This window comes from Esox lucius, chromosome 17 (genome assembly GCF_011004845.1).
Source record: "Esox lucius isolate fEsoLuc1 chromosome 17, fEsoLuc1.pri, whole genome shotgun sequence".
NCBI classification, from domain to species: domain Eukaryota; kingdom Metazoa; phylum Chordata; class Actinopteri; order Esociformes; family Esocidae; genus Esox; species Esox lucius.
This window is the reverse complement of record NC_047585.1, coordinates 2,281,516-2,306,223: the sequence shown is the minus strand read 5'-3', so window position 1 is coordinate 2,306,223 and position 24,708 is coordinate 2,281,516. Positions and strand designations below refer to the sequence as shown.

Here is a 24,708-nt window from a genome sequence, read left to right as displayed (position 1 = left end):
GCTCAAAGAAAGATTATTTAGAAACATACACCGATCAGCCATAACATTATGACCACTGACAGGTGAAGTGAATAACACTGATAACCTCGTTATCATGGCACCTGTCAGGGGGTGGGATGTAGTAGGCAGCAAGTGAACATTCTGTCCTCAAAGTTGATGAGTTAGAAACAGGAAAAGCGACTTTGACAAATTGTGATCATAGCATCTCCAAAACTGCAGCTCTTGTGGGGTGTTCCCAGTCTACAGTACCTATCAAAAGTGGTCCAAGGAAGGAAAAGCGGTAAACCAGCAACAGGGTCATTGGTGCCCAAGGCTCATTGATGCACATGGCGACTGATGGCTAGCCCATGTGGTTCCGATCCAACAGACGAGCTACTGATAGAGACTGGATATTTGACCACTGTGAATCTCTGACACATTAGTTTGATAGAGGCTGGATATTTTAACTGCTGTGGATCTCTGACACATTGATAGAGTCTGAATTACTTTCGGTGTGTGAAATCCAGTCTGACATTGTGTCATCTGCAGTGTTTGCACAGCTGTTGCAGCAGATCCAGGCTAGCTGTCGGATGGTGCCTATGGCCCGTTGCACTCTGGACTGGATTACCATCTTCCAGCTGTCCACCTACCTGAGCCGCTGGAGCTTTACAGACCTGGGAGAGCACATCTCCCGCCTCTCCAAAGAAGGTATCACATTATCACACTGATCTGAATGAAACTGTTCTGGCTTGTATTAGTGCATAGCTGTTGTTGACGTAAATGAGTTATTACATTGCATACAAACACTGGAGCTGAACCAAAAAAATAAAAAGGGGCAAAGCGACAACACTGAAATCATACAGCTGTATCATCTCATTGAATTTCATATATCTGATAGCAGTTCTAACATTTATATAATACTTTGCACCATAAGACCTGTGGACTGACAGGTTTTGCAGTGTTCTTGAGGGTAGTAAGAAGCATACATTTATATAAGCATTCTTTTAAGTACCCAAATACTGCATATAAAATACATTACAGTAGACCATTGCAAAACAGACCTACTGCTATGTCAGATCTAGGAGAATGTCCCAAAAATACTATATATCTGGATATAAGCTGTCACCACTCTCCCCACTCTGTACACTAAAGCTAATTTATAAACTGGAGAATGTGGGAAATGTTAAGATGAAGAGCCTCATCGTGTGAAACAAAGGACAGGTTTCCTTAGTGGCCCCTACAGCTGTTTTTTTCAGAAGGCCCATGGGACAACCAAAGTACACATTAAAGTTAGAATGTGTACATAATGGAGAATGCTCCAGAAAGATAATTCAACATGTATGGTCAGTGCCAAACTGAAACATTGAAACATTCCATGATCCGTGTCACGATTACAGGTACCCCTAGAATTGCATATAAACCATCTCGGTCATTAGGAACTCTTAATTGGTCATAAAATTATTCCTGTTTCACTTACAATTATCCCTGTTTCACTTACAGATAGTCCACAGGTTTTAGTGGATATTGGGCCTGGCAAGGACTGTGGGGTGCCTTAGGTGTAACACAGGTTTTCTTTCTGAAATCAATATTATATACAGCCAAAAATAGGACCGCATTTTCTAAACAAATGGAGCCCACTTGTCTTCACACAGTGAATATACAAACAACACTTTCAAAATGTTCATCATTAGTGATGTATTGATTACATCACTTTTAGGTGTTGAAATGTATAGATATACATTTACAAAATGCATTTCACTCTCCCCTCTGAAACAGATATCCCTGTTTGGAGTAGTGGATAGCATGTGACTTGGAAGCCAAATATCATGGGTTCGAGACATGGCCTGCCGAATGTTAGATTTTTAAAAAGCATTCAAAAATATATTTCCCAAATGTATTGTAAAATATATTTAGTAAGTATTTTCTAATACATTTTTAAATGCATCACCAACATTTTGTTATATTTTATATGGATTTGGTAATATATTTGTACATGTATTCTAAATGTATACATTACATTTCCTTAAATACATTAATTGGCCAATTTTTGCTCTTTTTAAATGTATCCCAAATATGTTTTAAAAAATATATTTTAAATGTATTTATTTTCCGTGGGGTTGGTTAAATCTTTTAAAAAAAGTATGATTAAATAATGAACAAGACATTCAGGTCACAGCTATTCATCGTGTTAATTGCAAATTAAAAGAGAATACAAATGTGCAAAAACATAAAACACACAAAATAACAAATGACAGCAAATATATATTATAATTGAGTAATATATATTTGCATTAGAGTGTAAGTAATTAAGACATCATAGTACAGCACAGTAACAATGCATTTGTTACTGTTTAGCAGTTTAAGACTCAATTAAAGAGACAATCTATTAAAAAAATTACAGTCACAGGGATGACTTCGAAAATGTGGCTTTGATATTTACCAGTCAAGATCATAATATTGGTCATCCATTCAAAGGATTTTATAGTAAATTGAAATTATGTAATCAAATTATTTTTCCCCAGTATGACCAGTTTTACTCAATATGTACCCCTCCATATCCAACCAGAATTGTCTGGTGTATGGACAACTGTAAAATAAATGAATCAGTATTTCAGGTCCCAGATTGCAAAAGGAACAATTATCAATCTCCGCAAATATTGACACCATAGTGTTAGAAGGGTACATGTTGTGCAAAATCTTTTAATGCACTTGTCTTGCTTTATTTGAAATACATAATGTAAAGGGACAGAGCCAAGCCTTTCTCCACTGTATGTCAGAAAGTTGAGCATTCCAAAAGGATTTACCTCTTGGTGTAATCTTTCTCTTGCTGTAGAAATATTTCCTTATATGTTTGTTGGTACACTTAGTATTACATATTTCAATACCATTAATAACAAGCCATAGAAATGTTCTAAGGACATCATGAAAAACCATGTGACATTTTATAAGTTGAGAAATGCCTGAAGGAATAGCAGTAACCACAGAACGATATTGCTTGTAAACAACAGGAAAGGATTTGACTCTTAAAACTTCTTCATAAGATAAGATTTAACCACCACTATCAAATACGTCACTTACAAAAATGTGTCTTTCTCTATCCAATCTTTCATAAAAATACTTTTATTTTTAAATGTGGTATTGCCATTATTTCAAATAATAGCTTTATGCAGTGAAAAAGTGTGAACAAAACATAGTTTCCATACCATAAGGGCTTGCTGATAAAATGTGCATAACTTAAGAGGTAGTTTGACAATATTGTAATTACAAGCCAACCAAAAATTGTAAAACCCCAAGTTTCTTAAATATATTATCAGGAATAAAAAAAATCTAAGATTCTGGAGACTATACATTTTTTCAACCACCTAACCGTGAAGGTATTATTCATATCCACAAAATGCAGTAACTCAAGTCCTCCTTCAGCCCTAGCTGCACTGAGAACTTCCTTTTTGAGGTGATGGTGCCTGTTTTTCCAAACAAAGTTAGAAAGTAGATTGTGTACCTAATTACAAGTAGACTCATGTACAAAAAGAGTGCATGGTGAACAAACCTAGAAATAGCCTTTGTTAAGAGAACCCGTCCTAAAATAGAGGTATCTCTGTGAAGCCACATATTTAGAATTTATTTGGCCTTTTTAAGCAGAAGACCCCACCGGGTACCACTCATCTCCACTACAAACAGGAAAAAGAGGCTACAATTTGCACGAGATCACCAAAATTGGACAGTTGAAGACTGGAAGAATGTTGCCTGGTCTGATGAATCTCGATTTCTGTTGAGACATTCAGATGGTAGAGTCAGAATTTGGCGTAAACAGAATGAGAACATGGATCCATCATGCCTTGTTACCACTGTGCAGGCTGGTGGTGGTGGTGTAATGGTGTGGGGGATGTTTTCTTGGCACACTTTAGGCCCCTTAGTGCCAATTGGGCATTGTTTAAATGCCACGGCCTACCTGAGCATTTTTTCTGACCATGTCCATCCCTTTATGACCACCATGTACCCATCCTCTGATGGCTACTTCCAGCAGGATAATGCACCATGTCACAAAGCTCGAATCATTTCAAATTGGTTTCTTGAACATGACATTGAGTTCACTGTACTGAAATGGCCCCCACAGTCACCAGATCTCAACCCAATAGAGCATCTTTGGGATGTGGTGGAACGGGAGCTTCATGCCCCCCCTGGATGTGCATCCCACAAATATCCAACTGCAAGATGCTATCCTATCAATATGGGCCAACATTTCTAAAGAATGCTTTCAGCACCTTGTTGAATCAATGCGACATAGAATTAAGGCAGTTCTGAAGGCGAAAGGGGGTCAAACACAGTATTAGTATGGTGTTCCTAATAATCATTTAGGTGAGTGTATAAGTGTTATACGTCTACAATTCTCAACAAATAGAACGTCTTTATCTGGTTTGGGTATTAAGGTAATTAAACTTTGTTTCATTGTAGTAGACAATTCCTTCCTATCCGTACATTCTTTAAACATTTCCAATACTGTACCAATACTGTACCAAAGACAAACATAAAACTCAACAGGAAGTCCATCAACACCAGGCATTTTACCTTTTTTCATTGAATGAGTAGCTTCAGAGATCTCACAACTCAAAATATCTCCTTCACAATCTAATTTAAACTGTTCTGAAATTGTAGTGGCATATCTTGTTACATGTTTGATGAACTCATTACAAGCAGTAATTTCCTCATCTATTGTAAGGTGATCTTGTGATTTTATTTAGACTTTTCATAATATCAATCTCTTTAGCCAAGTAAAACTTTTTTATTCTTTACTGTGCTTAATTGCCTTTTCCCTAACCTTAAACTTGAAGAATTTCAATATTTGCACATGACCCATTTGGATAGTTGGTTGAATCTTATGGTCAAAAAGAGATTCCGTGTGACGGGGTGTGGATTAGGGTTAGGACGAATGAATGTGAAACTCAGAAGCACTGTTCAGTTTTCCGAGCTCTACTGTTTTGATGCAGTGTACCAGATGCTAGTTTCAAAGTACAACACCTCGAGACCAATGACCTTCGAAGCGACTGATGTCTCACAATCACCTTCGAGTTCCAACCAGGACCAACAGTTGTTGTTTTCAGAATGGCGGTTTTGAAACTGTGTGCATACAATTTTTACAAAATCTGATCATTTCAAGCATTGTCAGTAGGAGTTTGAGACTAATTTGAAAGAACATGTTAGACAAGAGTCATAAAATATAGCTAGTTATTTGATAGTAGTCATAGCACAGTAATTTGAGTCATACAAGACAAGAGTATAATTTAGTGTTGGTTAACTATTATTTGAGTCATAAAAGAGTAGGTAATTTGAGATGTAGACAAGATAATTATTAAGTGTGTTGCATAGCTAGGTTCTTGGAAAGGGTAATAGGATTGTGTTTTTTGCCGGATTGACACAGGGCGCTTCTGCAGAGCGTTCCAGCTCCGATGAGATCCTCCCCACAGTGTCATACCCCACCAGGGGCATTTCAGAAGCGGAGCGCTGTATTGTTGAGATCACGATATCAATAAACTACTTCGCATGTCCGACATTGACTTTCTTTTGTTTTTGTATTTTTTCTTTGATTCTACCATGAAGTTCTTCTATAGTTCCAGAATTGTAAAACAAACAAGTATCAAAAGGTTACAATTAGACAGTCAAACTTTTTAAAACATTCATAAACTAAGCTTACCTGAAATGCATCTATAACATATGTAATAATTTCTTGATATAGCAAATATCTCACAGGTCCTGTCCTGTGTAATGCAAGGTTGTTGAACATTAAAATGGGTTTTCAAGATGCATAAATACTTAATGGCTCTATACAAGTAGGGTACTTTTCAAAATGACGTAGGTCTATTATAAGGAAGATAATTAGGTTCTACTCACTTTCTGTACTCACTTATAACATGCTACTATAGTACTCATTTTTTGTATTCGAACTGTGCAGCTTGGACGCGCTGTCCGTCATAAATAGACGCTTCTGAAACGTGCCGTGGCTCATCTGGTGGAATCACAAGCATTGACTAGAGTGGCTGCGATCAGCTCCGACTGCCGCGTCGGAGCAGGTACGCGCCGCAGAAGTGCCCTGTTAGATCTAGGCATTAAAGAGCAATGAAGAATGTGTAAGACAGTGGTCATTTCGTCAACATAAATAGTGAAAATATTCGTTAAATACCTATTTTTCACTGGCAGTTATATAACAATACGATAACCGACTGAACAGAAACTGAATTTAAAAAAAAAACTTTTCATTTTGGTTGACAAAAACGAGACTAGACGAAATTCTGTGACAATAGTCTTATTTAACTACCATAGTTGGTAAGGAGGATTTTGGAAGGAGAGGTTCTCTGTTTTTTTTCTTGATGCCCTTCGATGTCATCAAAATATTTCTGAAAGAGCATTATCCCAATATATACGCACAGCCAAAGACCATGGTGTGTTGACGTGGGTAGGCCTATACCCTAATTCAGGGATTCCCAAAGTGTGGTACGCGCACCCCCAGGGGTACGCAAGCTGCCACCAGGGAGTGCGCGAGAGGAAAATGTAATGGCGGTCTGTTTTTTTTAAGTAGGATTTTCCCATACAATAAAAAAACATGAACAGTAAACATTTCCATAGTCGCTTTTATTTTAAATAAAAGACTATAATTTATTTGTTTTATTTTTAGAAACGTAGAAGAAGACAGCTGTTGTCTTCTTCTACTCACTGCTTTTCTTTTATGCACTGCAGCCGCTACTATAAGCGTGCCGACTCGTTTCATTCATTCATTCATTCCATATACATATAATAAATATGCTTAACTGGCTGAAATCAGGGAAACTGTCAAGTGGGACGTCTAATGATAAAGTTGTTAGTCACGAAAGAGGAGAGGAACCAAGAGAGAGTGAGGATTTGGAGGCAACAGGGACGGAGAAAATAGAGAAAGAAAATGAGCGGGAGTCAGAAGTTGCGCCGGAGGGAACCGAAGAGGAGGGAAGGAGATGGCAAAAAAAAGGTGATGAGGGTGAACACCAGACGGGGAAAAAAAGAAGGAAATATGATGACAATTATCTGGGTCTGGGCTTCACTTGGATCGGCGATACAGATTGCCCGAAGCCTCAGTGCGTGTTGTGCAGTGAAGTTCTAGCAAACAGCTGTCTGAAGCCGTCTTATCTCCGTCGTCACCTGCACACGAAACATGGCAATTTAATTCAATGTATTGTACTGTCTGTCGTTCTAATTTCCATAACCGTTGTGTTATGATGATGCTAGCTCCACGGTCATTAAATAGGCCTAGCCTGCTATTGCTGCAATGTTTCTTTTACGCAGCTGAAAATAACCGTGCTTTCTGAGCCTGTCTGTCACTTGTCCTCTTAAAAGTAAGCTTGTGCGTAGCTTTGTTGCATTATATTGAAACTTTGTTGATGTTGTTATTGTCATGCGTGTTCTGGTTATTTGCGCATGATTAAACATGAGTCTTTATATGGCGATAAAACAAAGCTTTGTTGCGTTTTTATTTTTTTTGAAGTGCGATTGGGGGTTCGCCAACCCGGTTGGGACATAGAAGGGGGTGCACAGGAAAAAAAGTTTGGGAACTGCTGCCCTAATTCAACTATCAAAACATTTTGAATCTTCTTTTGAAAGATATTTTAGTATTATATCGCATGATCAATGGCATCCGAAGCTTTGTTTGACCAAGTTCTTTTCAAACCGGAACATAACACCCCACAGTGCACAAATGGCCAAATACCAAATGAATGTACCTAATAGGCTTATTGTGTCGCAACCGTACTATTCCAGACTACTGTTCTCAGTCACATGTACGATTTTGTTGAACGCAAAATGTCAGCCTTTCTTCCTCCAGAAGTTCCTGCTTCATTGAGGTTACCCTTTTCAATGGTCTTCATTATTCATTCATCCTTACCATTACTTCGAATACACCGCTCCGGGATAAATACAGTACATCTAAATCAAACATGTCATATTACATTTTGTCCATCAGATGTCCATGTTGTGCACTGTGTTGGAAAGCTTCAAGCAATTAAGTATTTTCAAGCCTCAAGGGTTCGGTTTTCCATCCCTGGTTTCCATCCCTGGTTTCCATCTGCAGGATTCTGAGAGTTTAGTCTTTTTAATGTAGACACCAAACAATCGCTAAATGCAATCTCAATGATAGAATAATATCTACAATTTAGATATACAATAATAAACACAGGTATAGTCCCAGAATAGCTGAACAACTTTTCAATATGTAGAAGCCATGTAACATAGAAGCCATGTAACATGTAACATAGCACTGGTAATATTCAAAAATAACTAGGACTAGGGGAGCAGAGGGAACAGACATACCCTTAGTAATGATGAAATGAGTGACAGGACAGTCCGTGGTGCGTTCAAGAAAAAACAGTGTTGTGATACTGGTGGTGACACCAGTGGCGGCTAGATAACCGGCAACGTCGACCAACGGAACCCCCGGACAAGGAGAGGAGGCAGTCAATGAGGGAGATGTGACATTCTGCATAGATGAATGGTCTCAGATCCCTAGTTATCTTTTCTCTTCCCATCTGATTAAACAAGGGAGGTTACACATAGGACTATAATAGGGGTGACTATAATAAAGATACTATTTCAAAATTGGTTAGTGATTCAGCAGCTTTTCTCTTGTCATCTCAGTCATTGCAAACCTTCTATATCTTTTTGTTACATGCCAGTAATGTCCAGTCAATTAACTAGCTGGTACAGCTTTGTGGTTTTTACTGATAAGACCTTTTGGATTTACACAATCTCCTCAACATCCATCAATCTCCTATCCCGTTGTTGGGTAAATATTTAGGGCTCAACTAAATCAAACCTGCATTGCGGTGTTTATGTAATACATCTTGATCTTTGGTACTGCATTATACACTTGACCCCACCCCCACCCATGTGGTGAATGTGTTTTCATTTTGCTGTTAATATTTTTTTTTTGGTTTATTTTTTAGCTACCTACTACTATGTTTCCCAAAACGATCAGTGCTGGGAATGCACATTCTTTGCCAATGGGAGGTCTGTACAATTGACATATTAGGGATTACATCACATTACTTTTACAGCACTTTTAATTGACCACTTTGGTGGGTGACATCAATGACGCAATCTCTATGTATTCATGGAGATAGCACTCTAGATCAGGCATTGCTCTTTGGTGCAATCTAGGCAAACAATATACTCACCCACTGTCATCGAGCCGATTCCACAGGGATAGAAAAAGAGAGATTGGAAAAGATACTGTACGTTGGCATTAAACAAGCAGCCATATCAAATGACCAAGGACAGAGAAAAGCAATATGTTCATAACTTCGAAAAATATACTTATTCCTGGAATGGAAAAAATGATGGCTGTGTTGGCTGCACAATTCGCATGCTTTACCCCTTTTTATTTTGCAATATACAAACAGGTGACAAATTAAAGGACACTCCTGATTAAATAAGTGGAGGAAATAACCGCAGATGCTTACATACAGGCTGTACTGCAGGATCCAATTAAACAATTCACATCCTATCATGCTCTGTGGCATGTATAAAAATGTTGACCAGGCCAAGTTGACTTTGGTAATTGATCAAACTGGCAAGAGGAAAGGATCTAAGTGACTTGAATGAGGGTTCATTATTGGGGCACAGATGGCACTGAATTGTTTGTTGGGTATGAAAATGTGAATCATATACTATGGCCTTTACAGTCACCAGATCCCAACCCATGACCTATGGGAGATTTTGGACCGACGTGTTAGGCGGTGCTCTCCACCACCATAATCAAAACACCAATTGAGGGAATATCTTTAGGAATGTTGGTGTTCCACCTCCAGTAGAGTTCCAGAGACTTGTAAAACCTATACCAAGGCCAATTGAAGCTGTACTGACAGCTTGAGGCCCAACACTTTACTGAGACACTTGATGTTTTCTTTTATTTATTTATTTGTCACCTGTCTGTATACAGTGGGGAGAACAAGTTTTTGATACACTGCTGATTTTGCAGGTTTTCCTACTTACAAAACATGTAGAGGTCTGTAATTTTTATCATAGGTACACTTCAACTGTGAGAGACGGAACCTAAAACAAAAATCCAGAAAATCACATTGTATGATTTTTTTAATAATTAATTAGCATTTTATTGCATGACATAAGTATTTGATCACCTACCAACCAGTAAGAATTCCGTCTCTCACAGACCTGTTTTTCTTTAAGAAGCCCTCCTGTTCTCCACTCATTACCTGTATTAACTGCACCTGTTTGAACTCGTTACCTGTATAAAAGACACCCGTCCATTCATTCAATCAAACAGACTCCAACCTCTCCACAATGGCCAAGACCAGAGAGCTGTGTAAGGACATCAGGGATAATAGTCAAGCAGCTTGGTGAGAAGGCAAAAACTGTTGGCGCAATTATTAGAAAATGGAAGAAGTTCAAGATGAGGGTCAATCTCCCTCGGTCTGGGGCTTCATGCAAGATCTCACCTCGTGGGCCATAAATGATTGTGAGGAAGGTGAGGGATCAGCCCAGAACTACATGGCAGGACCCGGTCAATGACCTGAAGAGAGCTGGGACGACAGTCTCAAAAAAAAACATTAGTAACACACTACGCCTTCATGGATTAAAATCCTGCAGCGCACGCAAGGTCCCCCTGCTCAAGCCAGCGCATGTCCAGGCCCGTCTGAAGTTTGCCAATGACCATCTGGATGATCCAGAGGACGAATGGGAGAAGGTCATGTGGTCTGATGAGACAAAAATAGAGCTTTTTGGTCTAAACTCCACTCGCCGTATTTGGAGGAAGAAGAAGGATGAGTACAACCCCAAGAACACCATCCCAGTGTTCTGCTTTTCTGATGTATCAAATACTTATGTCATGCAATAAAATACAAATTAATTACTTAAAAATCATACAATGTGATTTTCAGGATTTTGGTTTTAGATTCCTTCACTCACAGTTGAAGAGTACCTATGATAAAAATTACAGACTTCTACATGCTTTGTAAGTGCATGTAGAAGTCTGTACACTGATACACTGCCACAAAATTGGCAGTGTATCAAGTACTTGTTCTCCCCACTGTATGTCCATTATAAAACCAATTTTAATTCACTTATTGAAAGATGAAATAAATAAAAATAAAAAATTTAAATAAAATGTATCTATAAATTACAATAATAATTGACAGGTTAATATATTAGCAGAGTTGTTAGTTTCAGTCCTAAACACAACATAGTCTCCTCAATGCATTAAAACAGCCCTCAACAGCAGTCGGGCTAAAGAAATTACAAGAGAAATGGGTATGAATGGCTGCAGATATGTGCCCATACTCTGTGGCTGAGAATAAAGGCTTTCAGCACCTTAAGGTGTGTAAAGTCATGTTACGAATTTTCCTCCTACCTATTTCAAAAAAGGTACCACATTATATGAAACAATGTTTTTGCCATGTTTAAATTTTTTTATTGTAGATTGTGCTCTAATCAGGCATTATATATCCTTGATGGATTACTGTTATATCTTTTGCCAAATAAACTAAAACCTGATCTTCTGTAACTGTTGACAATAGATTTTTTGTGCTGTACTGAGACCGTACCAAACTGTGACCCTAAAACTGCAAATACATATACTATTTGTTAGGTGTACCATTGCACCCCTACTTTATTTTTATTGCTAGGCACTTATGATATGACATCCTGGCTGTAGCTAACTTGCAACAATGTCATATGAGGGATTGTTAGATGAGTGCTTTAATAACCATATGTTTATGGTTATTTCTGGTTAGGCAAGATATCTCTCTTCTTTCCAAACATTCCAAAAGTTGTGTGAATCAGAATCCCTAGCTGGCAAATATTGTTCTAGCTATCAATTTAGTTATATTTTCTGTGAAACTGCCATATGATTGCTTTTTTTGTATAGTATAGAATGCAGCATTAGTTGCAATCAATATTCCATTGTTGATGTCTATGTTATGTAATTTGCTAAACCCATGCTTGGTACTGCCAGTATTGTTTATTCTTGCCCTCCATTTTCACAGAGCAAAAGATTACTAATAGCAATGTTGTATATATTTCAACAATAATGGATTGCTTGAAGGTAACTACATACAGTTCTGCTCAGAAGTTTGCATACCCTTGGAGAATTGGTAATATACAGTGGATATAAAAAGTCTACACACCCCTGTTAAAATGCCAGGTTCTTGTGATGTAAAAGAATGAGACAAAGATAAATCATGTCAGATCTTTGTCCACCTTTTAATGTGACACATAATGTGAACAATTAATTGAAAAACAAACTGAAATCTTTGAAGGGGAAGAATAAAAAAAAATTATAAACTCACAATAACCTGGTTGCACGTGTGCTCACCCTTAAACTAATACTTTGTTGAAGCACCTCTTGATTTCATTACAGCACCCAGTCTTTTTGGGTAGGAGTCTATTAGCATGGCACATCTTGACGTGGTAATAATTGCCCACTCTTCTTTGCAAAAGCGCTCCAAATCTGTCAGATTGTGAGGACATCTCATCTGCACAGCCCTCTTCAGATCACCCCACAGATGTTGAATTGGATTCAGGTCTGGGCTCCAAAACGTAATTTGTTTTCTGGTGAAGCCATGTTTTTGTGGATTTGGATATGTGCTTTGGGTTGTTGTCATGCTGAAAGGTGAACTTTATCTTCAGCTTTCTAACGGATGCCTGAAGGTTTTGTGCCAAACGTGCCTGGTATTTGGAACTGTTCATAATTCCCTCCACACTGAGTAAGGCCCTGGTTCCAGCTGAAAGAAAAACATCCTCAAAGCATGATGCTGCCACCACCATGCTTCACTGTGGGTATGGTGTTCTTTGGGTGATGTGCAGTGTTGTCTTTGTGCCAAACATACCTTTTGGAATTATGGCCAAAAAGTTCAACCTTGGTTTGATCAGACCATAACACATTTTCCCACATGCTTTTGGGAAATTCCTGCAGTTCCTTTAACGTTGCTGTAGGCCTCGTGGAAGCCTTCCTGACCAGTTTTCTTCTCGTCTTTTCATATATTTTGGAGGGACGTCCAGTTCTTGGTAATGTCTCTGTGGTGCCATATTTTATCCACTTGATGATGATTGTCTTCACTGTGTTCCATGGCATATCTAATGCTTTGAAAATTCTTTTGTACCCTTCTCCTTGACTGATATCTTTCAACAGTGAGATCCCTGTCATGCTTTGGAAGCTCTCTGCGGACCATGGCTCTTGCTCTGAGATGCAACAGCTGAACTTTATTTGTGATCAATCAGAGTCACTTTCAATGATGGCAGGTGTGTAATGACTTCTATTTAACATAAGTTTGAATGTGATTGGTTAATTCTGAACACAGCTACATCCCCAGTTATAAGAGGGTGGGCACACTTATGCAACCAGGTTATTGTAAGGTTTTTCTTTTAAAAAATTCCCCCTCGAAGATTTCAATTTGTTTTTCAATTGAATTGTTCACATTATAGGTCACATTAAAAGTGGAAAAAGTTCTGACATGATTTATCTTCTTCACTTCATCTTGATTTATCTCATTCTTGTCTCATTCTTTTATATCACAAAAACCTGGCATTTTAACAGGGGTGTGTAGACTTTATATCCACTCTATGTACCATTTGTAAAGAAAACATGAGTGAGCAGGGAAAACATGTCTTTTATTTCTTATGGGATTCATATTCAACTGTAGGTTATAACAGAATGACACAATCATAAAACAAAACTTAACTGACCCCTGTTCAAAAATGTTAATTCCCTAATTTCTTAATACTGTGTATTGCCCCCTTTAGCATCAATGACAGTGTACAGTCTTTTGTAATAGTTGTCTATGAGGCCCTGAATTCTTGCTGGTGGTATAGCTGCCCATTCATCTTGGCAAATGCCTCCAGATAATGCAAAGTCTTTGGTCTTCTTGGATGAACCGCACGTTTCAGATCTCCACAGAGTGGTTCGATGATATTAAGGTCAGGAGTCCAGAACCTTCATCTTTTTCTGCTATAACCACTGGTGGGTAAACTTGGCCTTGTGCTTAGGGTCATTGTCATGCTGGAAAATCCAAGAGCCTCCCATGCACAGCTTTTTGGCAGAAGAATGCAAATTGTCTGCCAGTATGTTCTGATAATGTGCTGCATTCATCTTGCCATCAATTTTCAAAAGATTCCCTGTGCCTTCAGAGCTCACACACGCCCAAAACATCAGCAAGCCACCACCATGCTTCATTTTCCAGAGCTCCCTGTATTTCTCCTGAGGTTACTTGTGGGTTTTTCTTTGTATCCCAAACAATTAATCTGGCTGTTTTAGCTGAAATCTTTCTTGGTCTACATGACCTTGGCTTGGTATCAAGACAACCCTCAGAATTTTCCATTTCTTAATAATTGATTGAACAGTACTGACTGGCATTTGCAAGGCTTTGGATAACTTTTTATATCCTTTTCCATCTTTATAAAGTTCCATTACATTATTTTGCAGGTCTTTTGACATTTCTTTTCATCTCCCCATGGCTCTGTATCTAGCCTGCTCAGTGCATCCACATGAGAGCTAACAAACTCATCGACTATTTATACACAGACACTAATTGATATTTAAAAAGCCACAGGTGTGGGAAATGTACCTTTAATTGCCATTTTCACATGTGTGTCACCTTGTGTGTCTGTAACAAGGCCAAACTTTCAAGGGTATGTAAACTTTTGATCAAGTCAATTTGGCAGATTTTGTCTTTATCTTTATTTATGATTTAAAAAGGAGTCAAAAAACTATGTGATAATAAATGGCTTCATATGATCACTATTCTTAAATAAGACGTTTGTTTTGCATGATCAGTCATATTTTCAAAATCAGTGCCAAAATATCTGCCAGGGTATGCAAACTTATGAGCACAACTTTACACATCTGTTAATATTCAAATTCTGTCTTCCTTTGCCACCCCTACTACATTGCCAATCAGGCGCCACCTCAATATTTAACACTGCCCATACAACACAGCCAGTCAGGAGCCGCTTCAATATTCAATACCACTTACAGGTCACTTGGCAAGTCAATGACATGCTGGCTGTAAGAAGACAGATAAACTGGCACCCAGGCATGACAGTTGAAAGTAACTAAAATGATGTTGGTCTGTGTCAGTTCACCTGGTGTCTGCTCTGGAGAGTCCTAAAAGGAGAAGGACACTGAAGAAGTTGAAAGGGAGGTGCATCGCCGAGCTGCTGCCTCTGTGCTGTACCCTCCAATGTCTAGCCGACCTCCAGATAGATGTCAACCACAAAGTCTCCCAGGCTGCCAGAAACTGTCTCTGCAGAGCCACAAGCAACAAAGCCTTCAGGACTAAGGTATAGTTGGTAGCCTAGTGGTTAGATGTTAGGCCAGTTCCCTAAATGTCACTTGTTCAAAGCTAATTCAGAAAGCCCTGGTACTGACTATTAGCATTTTTGTGAGAATCATGCTCAAATCATCAAAGTATTTGAAATGAATTAATAATTTAATATGGGGAAAAGTATAAACACAAATCCCTGGAAACAGTGCCTGGGAAATAAAATTAAAACATGCCTGACAACTTTGGATGAAACCAGCATTTCACTGGCTCCTTGTTAATTGCAGACGTCAGATGCTTCTCTTATTTCTAATTTTGTATAGCTACTGTAAATCTTTCTTTAGTCATATTATTATTCTTCCTGAGAGTTGAAACCATCCCACATGCTTAATCATGGTTGTGTTTCTTCATTAAAATTATTCTTTTTTTTGTCTAGGACTAGGTTTTATCTGAGCTGTGCAGACCGGCACATTAAATCGTATTTCAAAAATATGATATGCTATCAGATTTTGTATGTTCATTATGGTATTATCCTTCTAGGCTATAGTGTACTACACTGAAGTCCTGAGGGATAGCGATGTCAGGCTCCAACAGGCTGCCTGTCTGGCCCTAATGTGTCTCAAAGTGAGTGTTCTTGTGCCAAAGGTTTTCACAAAGGGAGACTTAGGCCTAGTCCACATGTACACAGGTATTTTTCAAAACAGGTTTTGTTTCTCCTTCATTCTTAAAAAAATCACATCCATACAAACACTGATTAAAACAAATCTCTGTCCACATGAAAACGCAAAAACACGCTTTCAAGCACTATCAAGAGCATGCAAAACCAACAGACAATGATATAACCCTAATCTTAAAACCATGTTGGCCAATCAGAAGCCTGAAAAAAGGTTATTACTGGTTCCGATAGGCTAACAACAACGGCGCAAGTGTTCCAGTGACCTCGTAGTGCATTGTAACGCCATCAAAACTGACCATGACTATTCTATTTCTTCACCCAGCTCCATCAGCAAAAGGAAACATTCACTTTAAATCACTTGTACAAAATAACCTGATCCCAAGGAAAGTAAGCCTGAGGATCAGGGTTGCCAGATATTGTTAACTGTAATACTAAAAAATTACATTCTAAATACCGCACAATCCACTGAAATCTCACCCAATTTCTAAGTGTATGAATGTATGCTTGTTATGTTTGGATTACAACAGAACATCTGTTCATCCGTACACAGGAAGTCACGTTCAGTCAAAGTGCGACAGTAGTCAGCCAATGGGCTTACATTACTGTAATGTGTATTCTGAGTTCCAATGTCTATAATGTAGAGGACAACCGGAAGTTCTTTGAGATTTGATTAGAGTTTGTAAGACTGAGTAGTATTGAGTCTGTAACATCATGAACAATGGATTATCAAATGCTGCAATAAATAATTGAATTACTCTCCCTTGACGACCCGGGTACACAATGATTATTCCAACCACTATACGAAATGGCTGATTTCTAATAAAACCATATCTTAAAAACAATGGTCGGGGAGGTTTGAATGATGCCGATGACCATGCGCTCGTACTCGGGCCTGAACAAATAGTAATTAGTCTGCAGAGGAGTGGTAGTCCCATGCAATTTCTCGTGTCATCTTTCAGCAGTGCCATTTCAGCAAAACACTGTTTTCCGCCAGCATCTTTGAACTCCTCAACTTCCAGCCAAAAAGCATAAATGGTCTGATCGCTCAAAGCCTGCTGATGCCACCAGTCTCCACTGAGACTCAAGGCTGTTACTCTCGACTTGTTAATAGTACACATCACTGACTTCGGGCATAAGAGCTCCAGTTTCCACAGCATTTCCATCAACTCAGGTAATAACTAATCTGATACTGTAAGAGAACTTCTTTCATAAAATCCAAACACATTGTTGTAATGATGTTCGTCACAGGTGTCATATTGCTAGCTTCCAGTTGATTTTGAAATGTGGTGCCCAGATCCGCATACTGGGCTGACCGGTAAATAACACTTGGTTTAACAACTCTTCTTAATGTGGACATGTACAGTCTCTCGAGATCCTTAAACACACTGTTATACACATTTCTAAAACAAATGTACATTTTAGTGTGTATGTTCTTTGTTCTTCAGTGACGTGACCGGCTGATGAAAAGGTCATTCATTTACCTTTAATGACCTTTAGCCCCTTGGGGGAAGTAGGGGCAATTTGCCCATTTGGGTAAAACACCTAGGACAGGACAGAGGAAGACACAACCGGAGGCAGGAAGGGATAAAGGAACAATTGTTGTCTTTAAAGAATGAATATGCAGATTCTTATCCCCACCCATTCATGTATAAGTATTGATGATTCTCTAGTTACCTTAGAAATCCCACTGCCATTGTGTCTGTCTGTACAGTTGTGCTCATAAGTTTGCATACCCTGGCAGAAATTGTGACATTTTGGCATTGATTTTGAAAATAAACATCTTATTTAAGGATAGTGATCATATGAAGCCATTTATTATCACATAGTTGGTTGGCCCCTTTTTAAATCATAACAAGAAATATAACAGAAATCACCCAAATGGCCATGATCAAAAGTTTACATACCCTTGAATGCTTGGCCTTGTTACCAACACACCAGGTGACACACACAGGTGAAAATGGCAATTAAAGGTGAATTTCCCACACCTGTGGCTTTTTAAATTGCAATTAGTGTCTGTGTATAAATAGTCAATGAGTTTGTTAGCGTTCACGTGGATTCACTGAGCAGGCTAGATACTGAGCCATGGGGAGATGAAAATAACTGTCAAAAAACCTGCGTAACAAGGTAATGGAACTTTATAAAGATGGAAAATAATATAAAAAGATATCCAAAGCCTTGCAAATGCCAGTCAGTACTGATCAATCACTTGGAAAAAGATGGTGGGGTTGCTTCAAGGAGCACAATATGACGGTATAAAAATGAGCTGCATGGTTGAGTTGTCAAAAAGAAGCCGTTACTGCGCCAATGCCACAAAAAACCCTGACTACAATATGCCCAACAACACCTTGACGCCTCACAGTTTCTGGCACACTAATTTGGAGTGACGAGACCAAAATAGAGCTTTATGGTCACAACCATAAGCGCTATGTTTGGAGAGGGATCAACAAGGCCTATAGTGAACAGAATACCATCACCACTGTGAAGCATGGTGATGGCTCACTGATGTTTTGTGGGTGTGTGAGCTCTAAAGGCACAGGGAATCTTGTGGAAATGTATGGCAAAAGGAATGCAGCATGTTATCAGAAAATACTGGCAGACAATTTGCATTCTTCTGCACAAAAGCTGAACATGGATTTGGACTTTCCAGCACAACAATGACCCTAAGCACAAGGCCAAGTTGATCCTCCAGTGGTTACAGCAGAAAAAGGTGAAGGTTCTGGAGTGGCCACCAAAGTCTCCTGGCCTTAATATCATCGAGCCACTCTGGGGAGAACTCAAACTTGCGGTTGATGCAAGACGACCAAAGATGAGGCATTTTGCCAAGACGAATGGGCAAGTATACCATGTGCAAGAATTCAGGGCCTCATAAACAACTATTACAAAAGACTACACACTGTCATTGATGCTAAAGGGGCAATGCACAGTATTAAGAACTAAGGGTAGGCAGACTTTTAAAAAGGGGTCAGTAAAAAATGTTTCTTTGTTGCCATGTTTTGTTTTATGATTGTGGCATTGTGTTATGACCTACAGTTGAATCCCACAAGAAATAAAAGACATGTGTTTTGCTTGCTCACTCATGTTTTCTTTACAAATGTTACATATATTACCAATTCTCCAAAGGGTATGTAAACTTTTTAGCACTACTGTATCTCTATTTGTAAATATTATATAATAAACTGTTACTTATGTTTATTCTGATCTTTGCCTTACCTACTTAAAAAAAACACCCAGCGAGTCACCTGTTTCTAGCTAAAAGTACTTGTTCAATGTTTTTATTTCCATTAAGATGGGGCTGAGAGTTCATGTAGATGATATTGGCTTTGCCGTTGTACATCTCATTCAAAATCAGTGCAAAATAGCAATGTTCTGCATTTGATGCTATACTGAAGTGGAGTTTGTGTCTTTTTGTTCCAGAATTTGGTCAATTCAGTCTGCCATCTGTGATGGCAATTTCTAAAATCCAAATGGTACTATGAAAATGGTAGGTAAGACAGGAAAAATCAATTGCGCAATAAACGGTTTTAATCTTGCTTGCAAGGAGAAAGTATGCAGGTTACAAAGTAACAGTGAATAGTTTCTAAATAAAAACATCATTTCGACAGTATTTATTACATAGGAAAAGGGGTGTGGTAAGATGCTCCCATCTGTCTCATGTCAATCAAACACCTTTCTCTTTGTTCTATCACACAAGTCAAATGCTATCTTCCCCCACCTTATCCTTCCTGCCATAATGTTTACTGTAGTGTTTACCCAAAGGGGCCAACTGACCTTACTGCCCCCTGTTGTATCTTCTCCTATCCTGTCCTAAAACCCATTGATCTGCATCTGGACAGACAATAGATGTCCCCTATGCAAATACCAGATCCCCCACATTCCTGTACCTATCTTAACAGTGGGACTCAGTCCTTTACTCAGTGAGAATACATTGTATAAAGAAATTTCCACAACACATCCCTAGCCAACAAGTAGAGCTGGGTGAAATAATTTTGAGCGAGCACCCATTGTATAAGTTCTTGTGATTATTTCTATATTCGCACTGGCGCTTGTTTGAAAAGGCAAACCAGTTGTCTCTCTGATCATATACTCAGTGCTGCTAAGGTGCATTGCTCTGTTTGTAACTATGTCAAGTGAGTGGCAAACACATTATTAGATTAGGTTGCTTTTGTTCCAGTAAGGTGAAAACTGAGTGGTGTTTTCCAACCATGACACTAACCATGACTATAATTCCTACCAGGTTTTTCATCTGCAAGTCACTTTCTCACAAGAAGGCAATGATGCATCAACTATGCTATTTGCATTAGATTCAATAAGCTCCACAAGCCCAAGATAAGTGCTGACAAACCTATTGTGTTTCTTTGACCAGTACTTCACAGATATGCAGAGCAGTTTGTTCACCATTATGTTGGTGGTTTCATCGAGATAAAGAAATGTGGCAGCAGCACAGACTTAATAATTGCCATGCACTTTGTTCTATGCATTTTAAATGTGCCAAACTCATCATCTAATATATCTGACAAGTCTTCCACAGCATTGATGGAAGTGTGGTAGGTTGCAATTCTGAGTTCATGACATTTTTGGTCATCTTTAATAGCACTTACTGTAGATCTAGATTTGTGTTTCATGGTTTTTGCATGATCTTGTAGATAATTGAGATGGGCTCTGATCTGTGCATTGCAATATTTGCAGCGGGCTTTTGACTCATCACCAGGGACAGACACAATCCAAGGTATGACCTCAGGGTCGCTCTCTCATTCTTTTCAATATTACTTTTTATATTTTCCCCACTTTGACATACTTGCTATCGAACCACCAAAATGATCTACATTAGAAAAATGAGAATGTATATCAATCTAAATTTTGGGCGGGTAACCTCCCCATTTGGTCATAATTGAGGCTAACGTGAATCCAAATCAAAAGATTTCCAATGCAACTATTCATGACGATATCAAGCCACGTTTTGATTTACAAAACAAGACTCCGCAAAATATAATCTCTCAAATACAACCAAAATAGCCAACTGATCACCAAGGTTATGGAGTTGGTGGAATACAAGGCTGCTGATATCAGTCTTCCAAAATAAGATAGCAGATCTTGAAGGACAGGTGTCTGTTCTCAGTAATGTTAAAGACAAAACTGTTGAAGTTGAACCTTACAAAAGAAGATGGAATCTCCGGATTAATGGGATAAAGGACAAAACTGATGAAAATCCAAGAAAAGACACCCTCACTCTTCTCTCAGAAATTGCAACGCACTTGCGACAAAAAAATTACTTTATTTGGACACAGTTCACCGCATTGCAAGAAGAGGACCACAGGAGCTGTCAGACTCCTGTGGTCCAATTCACCATGCGCATGTGAGGATGCGAGTAGAACGTGTGTAAAAAAGAGGAAAAAAGAAACTAAATAAATGATTCAAATGTTTTACTTTCAGTATGAAAATAAGCGCACCAGCCCATACAAACACGAATCTGTGAGGTGCGTTGGGTGAGCAACAGAATATAAACACGACTGAACAGTGATTAGAAATTGGTGCGTCCTCAGGATGCGTTGCTGCCATCAATCTCCTGACGGTGGTTAGTACACTGTTGAGGTGGAGTGTTGGAGGGGAAGGGGAGTCGCTGCACCACGCGGAGCAGTCGTTAAAGCACACCTATCACGACGAGTTCTGGAGAATCACCAAGAATTGCACAGTATGCAAGGAGCGAGGAGTGACCTTAAAGGAGGACCTGAATAAAAAGATTGGGATATGCATGCAGTAATCTGGCTGCTGATAGAGAAAGCAAGGAAAGCATGTATGAAAACCTCTTTCCGCGACCCTAATGGATTCATAAATTGCCGTCAAGTCAACCCAACAGACAAGAATATTGCTTGCTGTGGTTAATGTGGTGTGTAACAAAATATGAGGGACTACACTTAGGTTTATGTTCACCTGGAAATACCTTAACTCTAAATGACACTTGTCAATATGTTCTGTTTGCTTTTCTAATCTCTTACTAGTAAAAGGGTAAAAATAGTATTGTTAAAACCCAACTATTTACTTTCAGTCAATGTGGAGACAACATTTTATTCAGCCATGGTTCCACCCACTCTGCGGGCATTGCAATTTTATTTCATAACTGTCTAGCTAATATTGTCACTTCTCTATCTGATGTAGAATGCCATTGGATTGGGCTGATTCTAAATATTGATGAGAATTTCATAATTTTATTTAATGTGTATGGTTATAACAACAACCAGAACCTGGAATTATTTACAGAAGTTACAGACCTGCTCTCACATTGGAAGATATTATATCCTACTGATAATATGACTATTGGTGGAGATTTTAACATGACCCCAGATTAAGCTATTGAAGTATACTGATTATTATAATAAGAATTTGTAATCTCAGGCCGAACGGGTGATGTGGGGCCGCCCTCCCGTGGCCTCACCACCCACAGGAGGGACCATAAGGGGCCGGTGCGAAGAGGATCGGGCGGCAGTCGAAGGCAGGGGCCTAGACAACCCGATCTCTGGACACGGAAACTGGCTCTAGGGACTTGGAACGTCACCTCGCTGGCGGGGAAGGAGCCTGAGATCGTGCGTGAGGTTGAGAGGTTCCGATTAGAGGTTCTAGTCCCTGTACGACCGAAGCAGGAACTTGGTCCGCATTGCCGGCAGTAAGTCAGACTTGTTCCCAGTGCATGTTGGACTCCGGCAGGGCTGCCCTTTGTCGCCGGTTCTGTTCGTAATTTTTATGGACAGAATTTCTAGGCACAGCCAGGGGCCGGAGGGTGTCAGGTTTGGGGACCACACAATTTCGTCTCTGCCGTTTGCAGATGATGTTGTCGTGTTGGCCCCTTCTAACCCAGACCTTCAGCATGCTCTGGGACGGTTTGCAACTGAGTGTGAAGCGGTGGGGAGGAAAATCAGTACCTCCAAATCCGAGGCCATGGTCCTCAGTCGGAAAAGGGTGGCTTGCCCACTTCAGGTTGGTGGAGAGTGCCTGCCTCAAGTGGAGGAGTTTAAGTATCTAGGGGTCTTGTTCACGAGTGAGGGAAGGATGGAATGGGAGATTGACAGACGGATCGGTGCAGCTTCTGCAGTAATGCAGTCGATGTATCGGTCTGTCGTGGTGAAGAAAGAGCTAAGCCTCAAGGCGAAGCTCTCGATTTACCGGTCAATCTACGTTCCTACTCTCACCTATGGTCATGAGCTTTGGGTCATGACCGAAAGGACAAGATCCCGGATACAGGCGCCCGAAATGAGCTTTCTCCGCATGGTGGCTGGGCGATCCCTTAGAGATAGGGTGAGAAGCTTGGTCACCCGGGAGGAGCTCAGAGTAGAGCCGCTGCTCCTCCACATCGAGAGGGGTCAGCTGAGGTGGCTTGGGCATCTGTTTCGGATGCCTCCGGAACACCTTCCTGGGAAGGTGTTCCCGTCCCGTCCCACCGGGAGGAGACCCCAGGGAAGACCTAGGACACGCTGGAGGGACTATGTCTCCCGGCTGGCCTGAGAACGCCTCGGTGTACCCCCGGAAGAGCTAGAGGAAGTGTCTGGGGAGAGGGAAGTCTGGGCATACCTACTTAGACTGCTGCCCCCGCAACCCGGCCCCGGATAAGCGGAAGATGATGGATAGATGATGGAATTTGTTGAATTTTTGTAACTCCCATAATTTCATTGATATATGGAGGGTTAAAAATCCATAAAGGAGACAGTATTCATGGTTCAAACCAAATAGATAGACTAAATCAATAATTGATTATTGGCTATTTACAGACAACCTTTCCTGTAATGTACACAAAACTTATATCTAAGCTGCCCCCCTCACAGATCACTGTGTTATTTCATTACAGTTGAAAACATCCACCAGTAACACCTTTAACAAAGGATACTGGAAACTGAATGCCCATATACTTAAGAATGACTAATACTGTTCAGCTAAAAGAAAAATAATTGAAGAATCAGAAAACAATGAGGAAATTCTCTCTTCACCTAGGGGATCAATTATATGAGATCAAGCAGGGTACATGGACTGCAGCTGGTTATGTAGCGGTCCCAGTTGAAAGGATGGTCTCTTATAAATGATTGTTCATGTAATGTTTAATTCTGGTTTTCATTTACATAAACACACCGTAAGAGCTGAAACAAATGAAATATTATATCAGTAAAAGTGAACATTGCCATCTATTTCTCCACATGCTAGCATGCCATCCATGTTAAATGACTACACATATCTGGCCCACAACAAATTAAATAAATACTTGTTACAAAGGAATACTTCTTAATAAGAACTAGTTTTACCAACCTTGTTGTCCTAAATTAGCCATCTTGTACATCCTTTTTCTTCTAGCCTTAAGTCATCCATCACATTGATTACCCATGAGCCTTAGAACATTATAGATTTTCAGTTTTCTTTATACTTTGGCTTCAAAATAAAGGTTCTTCACAATGTGAATTTATACATTAAAAAATTCACATTTAGAGTTCACAAATAAATTCTGCCAACATTGATATCATTTTATATTCCCTTTTAAGGTTGTTTGCACTCCCACCAAATCATTTCAATGTAAAGCATAGATAAAGCAGAAATGATTTCCATATTTTGAAATGACAATCAGAATAACAGTATAAGAAGGTATTATCAAAGTACCCAACGGAACTTGTTAAACCTATAGTCTCACTCAGACTCTGGTAACAAAACTAGTTTCTGATCTGGGCGTTCCATAACCCATTGCTTGTTATGTCGCTCGCTTTGTTCCCTAACTTCTGATCACCAAGACAT

The 24,708-nt window shown here is 39.3% G+C and overlaps 1 protein-coding gene across 16 annotated transcripts in view; it reads left to right on the top strand.

Annotated features, from left to right (window-relative positions):
• The window catches only part of ripor3 (RIPOR family member 3), a 135,299-nt gene that overhangs the window by 106,674 nt on the left and 3,917 nt on the right, over nt 1-24,708 (top strand). For 9 of the 16 annotated variants that reach the window (XM_020044431.2, XM_020044428.2, XM_020044425.2 and 6 more), the window contains 3 exons: nt 529-687; nt 15,086-15,288; nt 15,810-15,893. In XM_020044431.2, the coding sequence (XP_019899990.2) occupies nt 529-687; nt 15,086-15,288; nt 15,810-15,893 (446 nt within the window). Of the gene's footprint in view, nt 1-528; nt 688-15,085; nt 15,289-15,809; nt 15,894-16,904; nt 17,119-19,359; nt 19,427-20,179; nt 20,672-24,708 lie in introns of those variants that run through there. The other 7 variants (XR_002196325.2, XR_002196326.2, XR_002196324.2 and 4 more) reach the window with 6 other exon arrangements.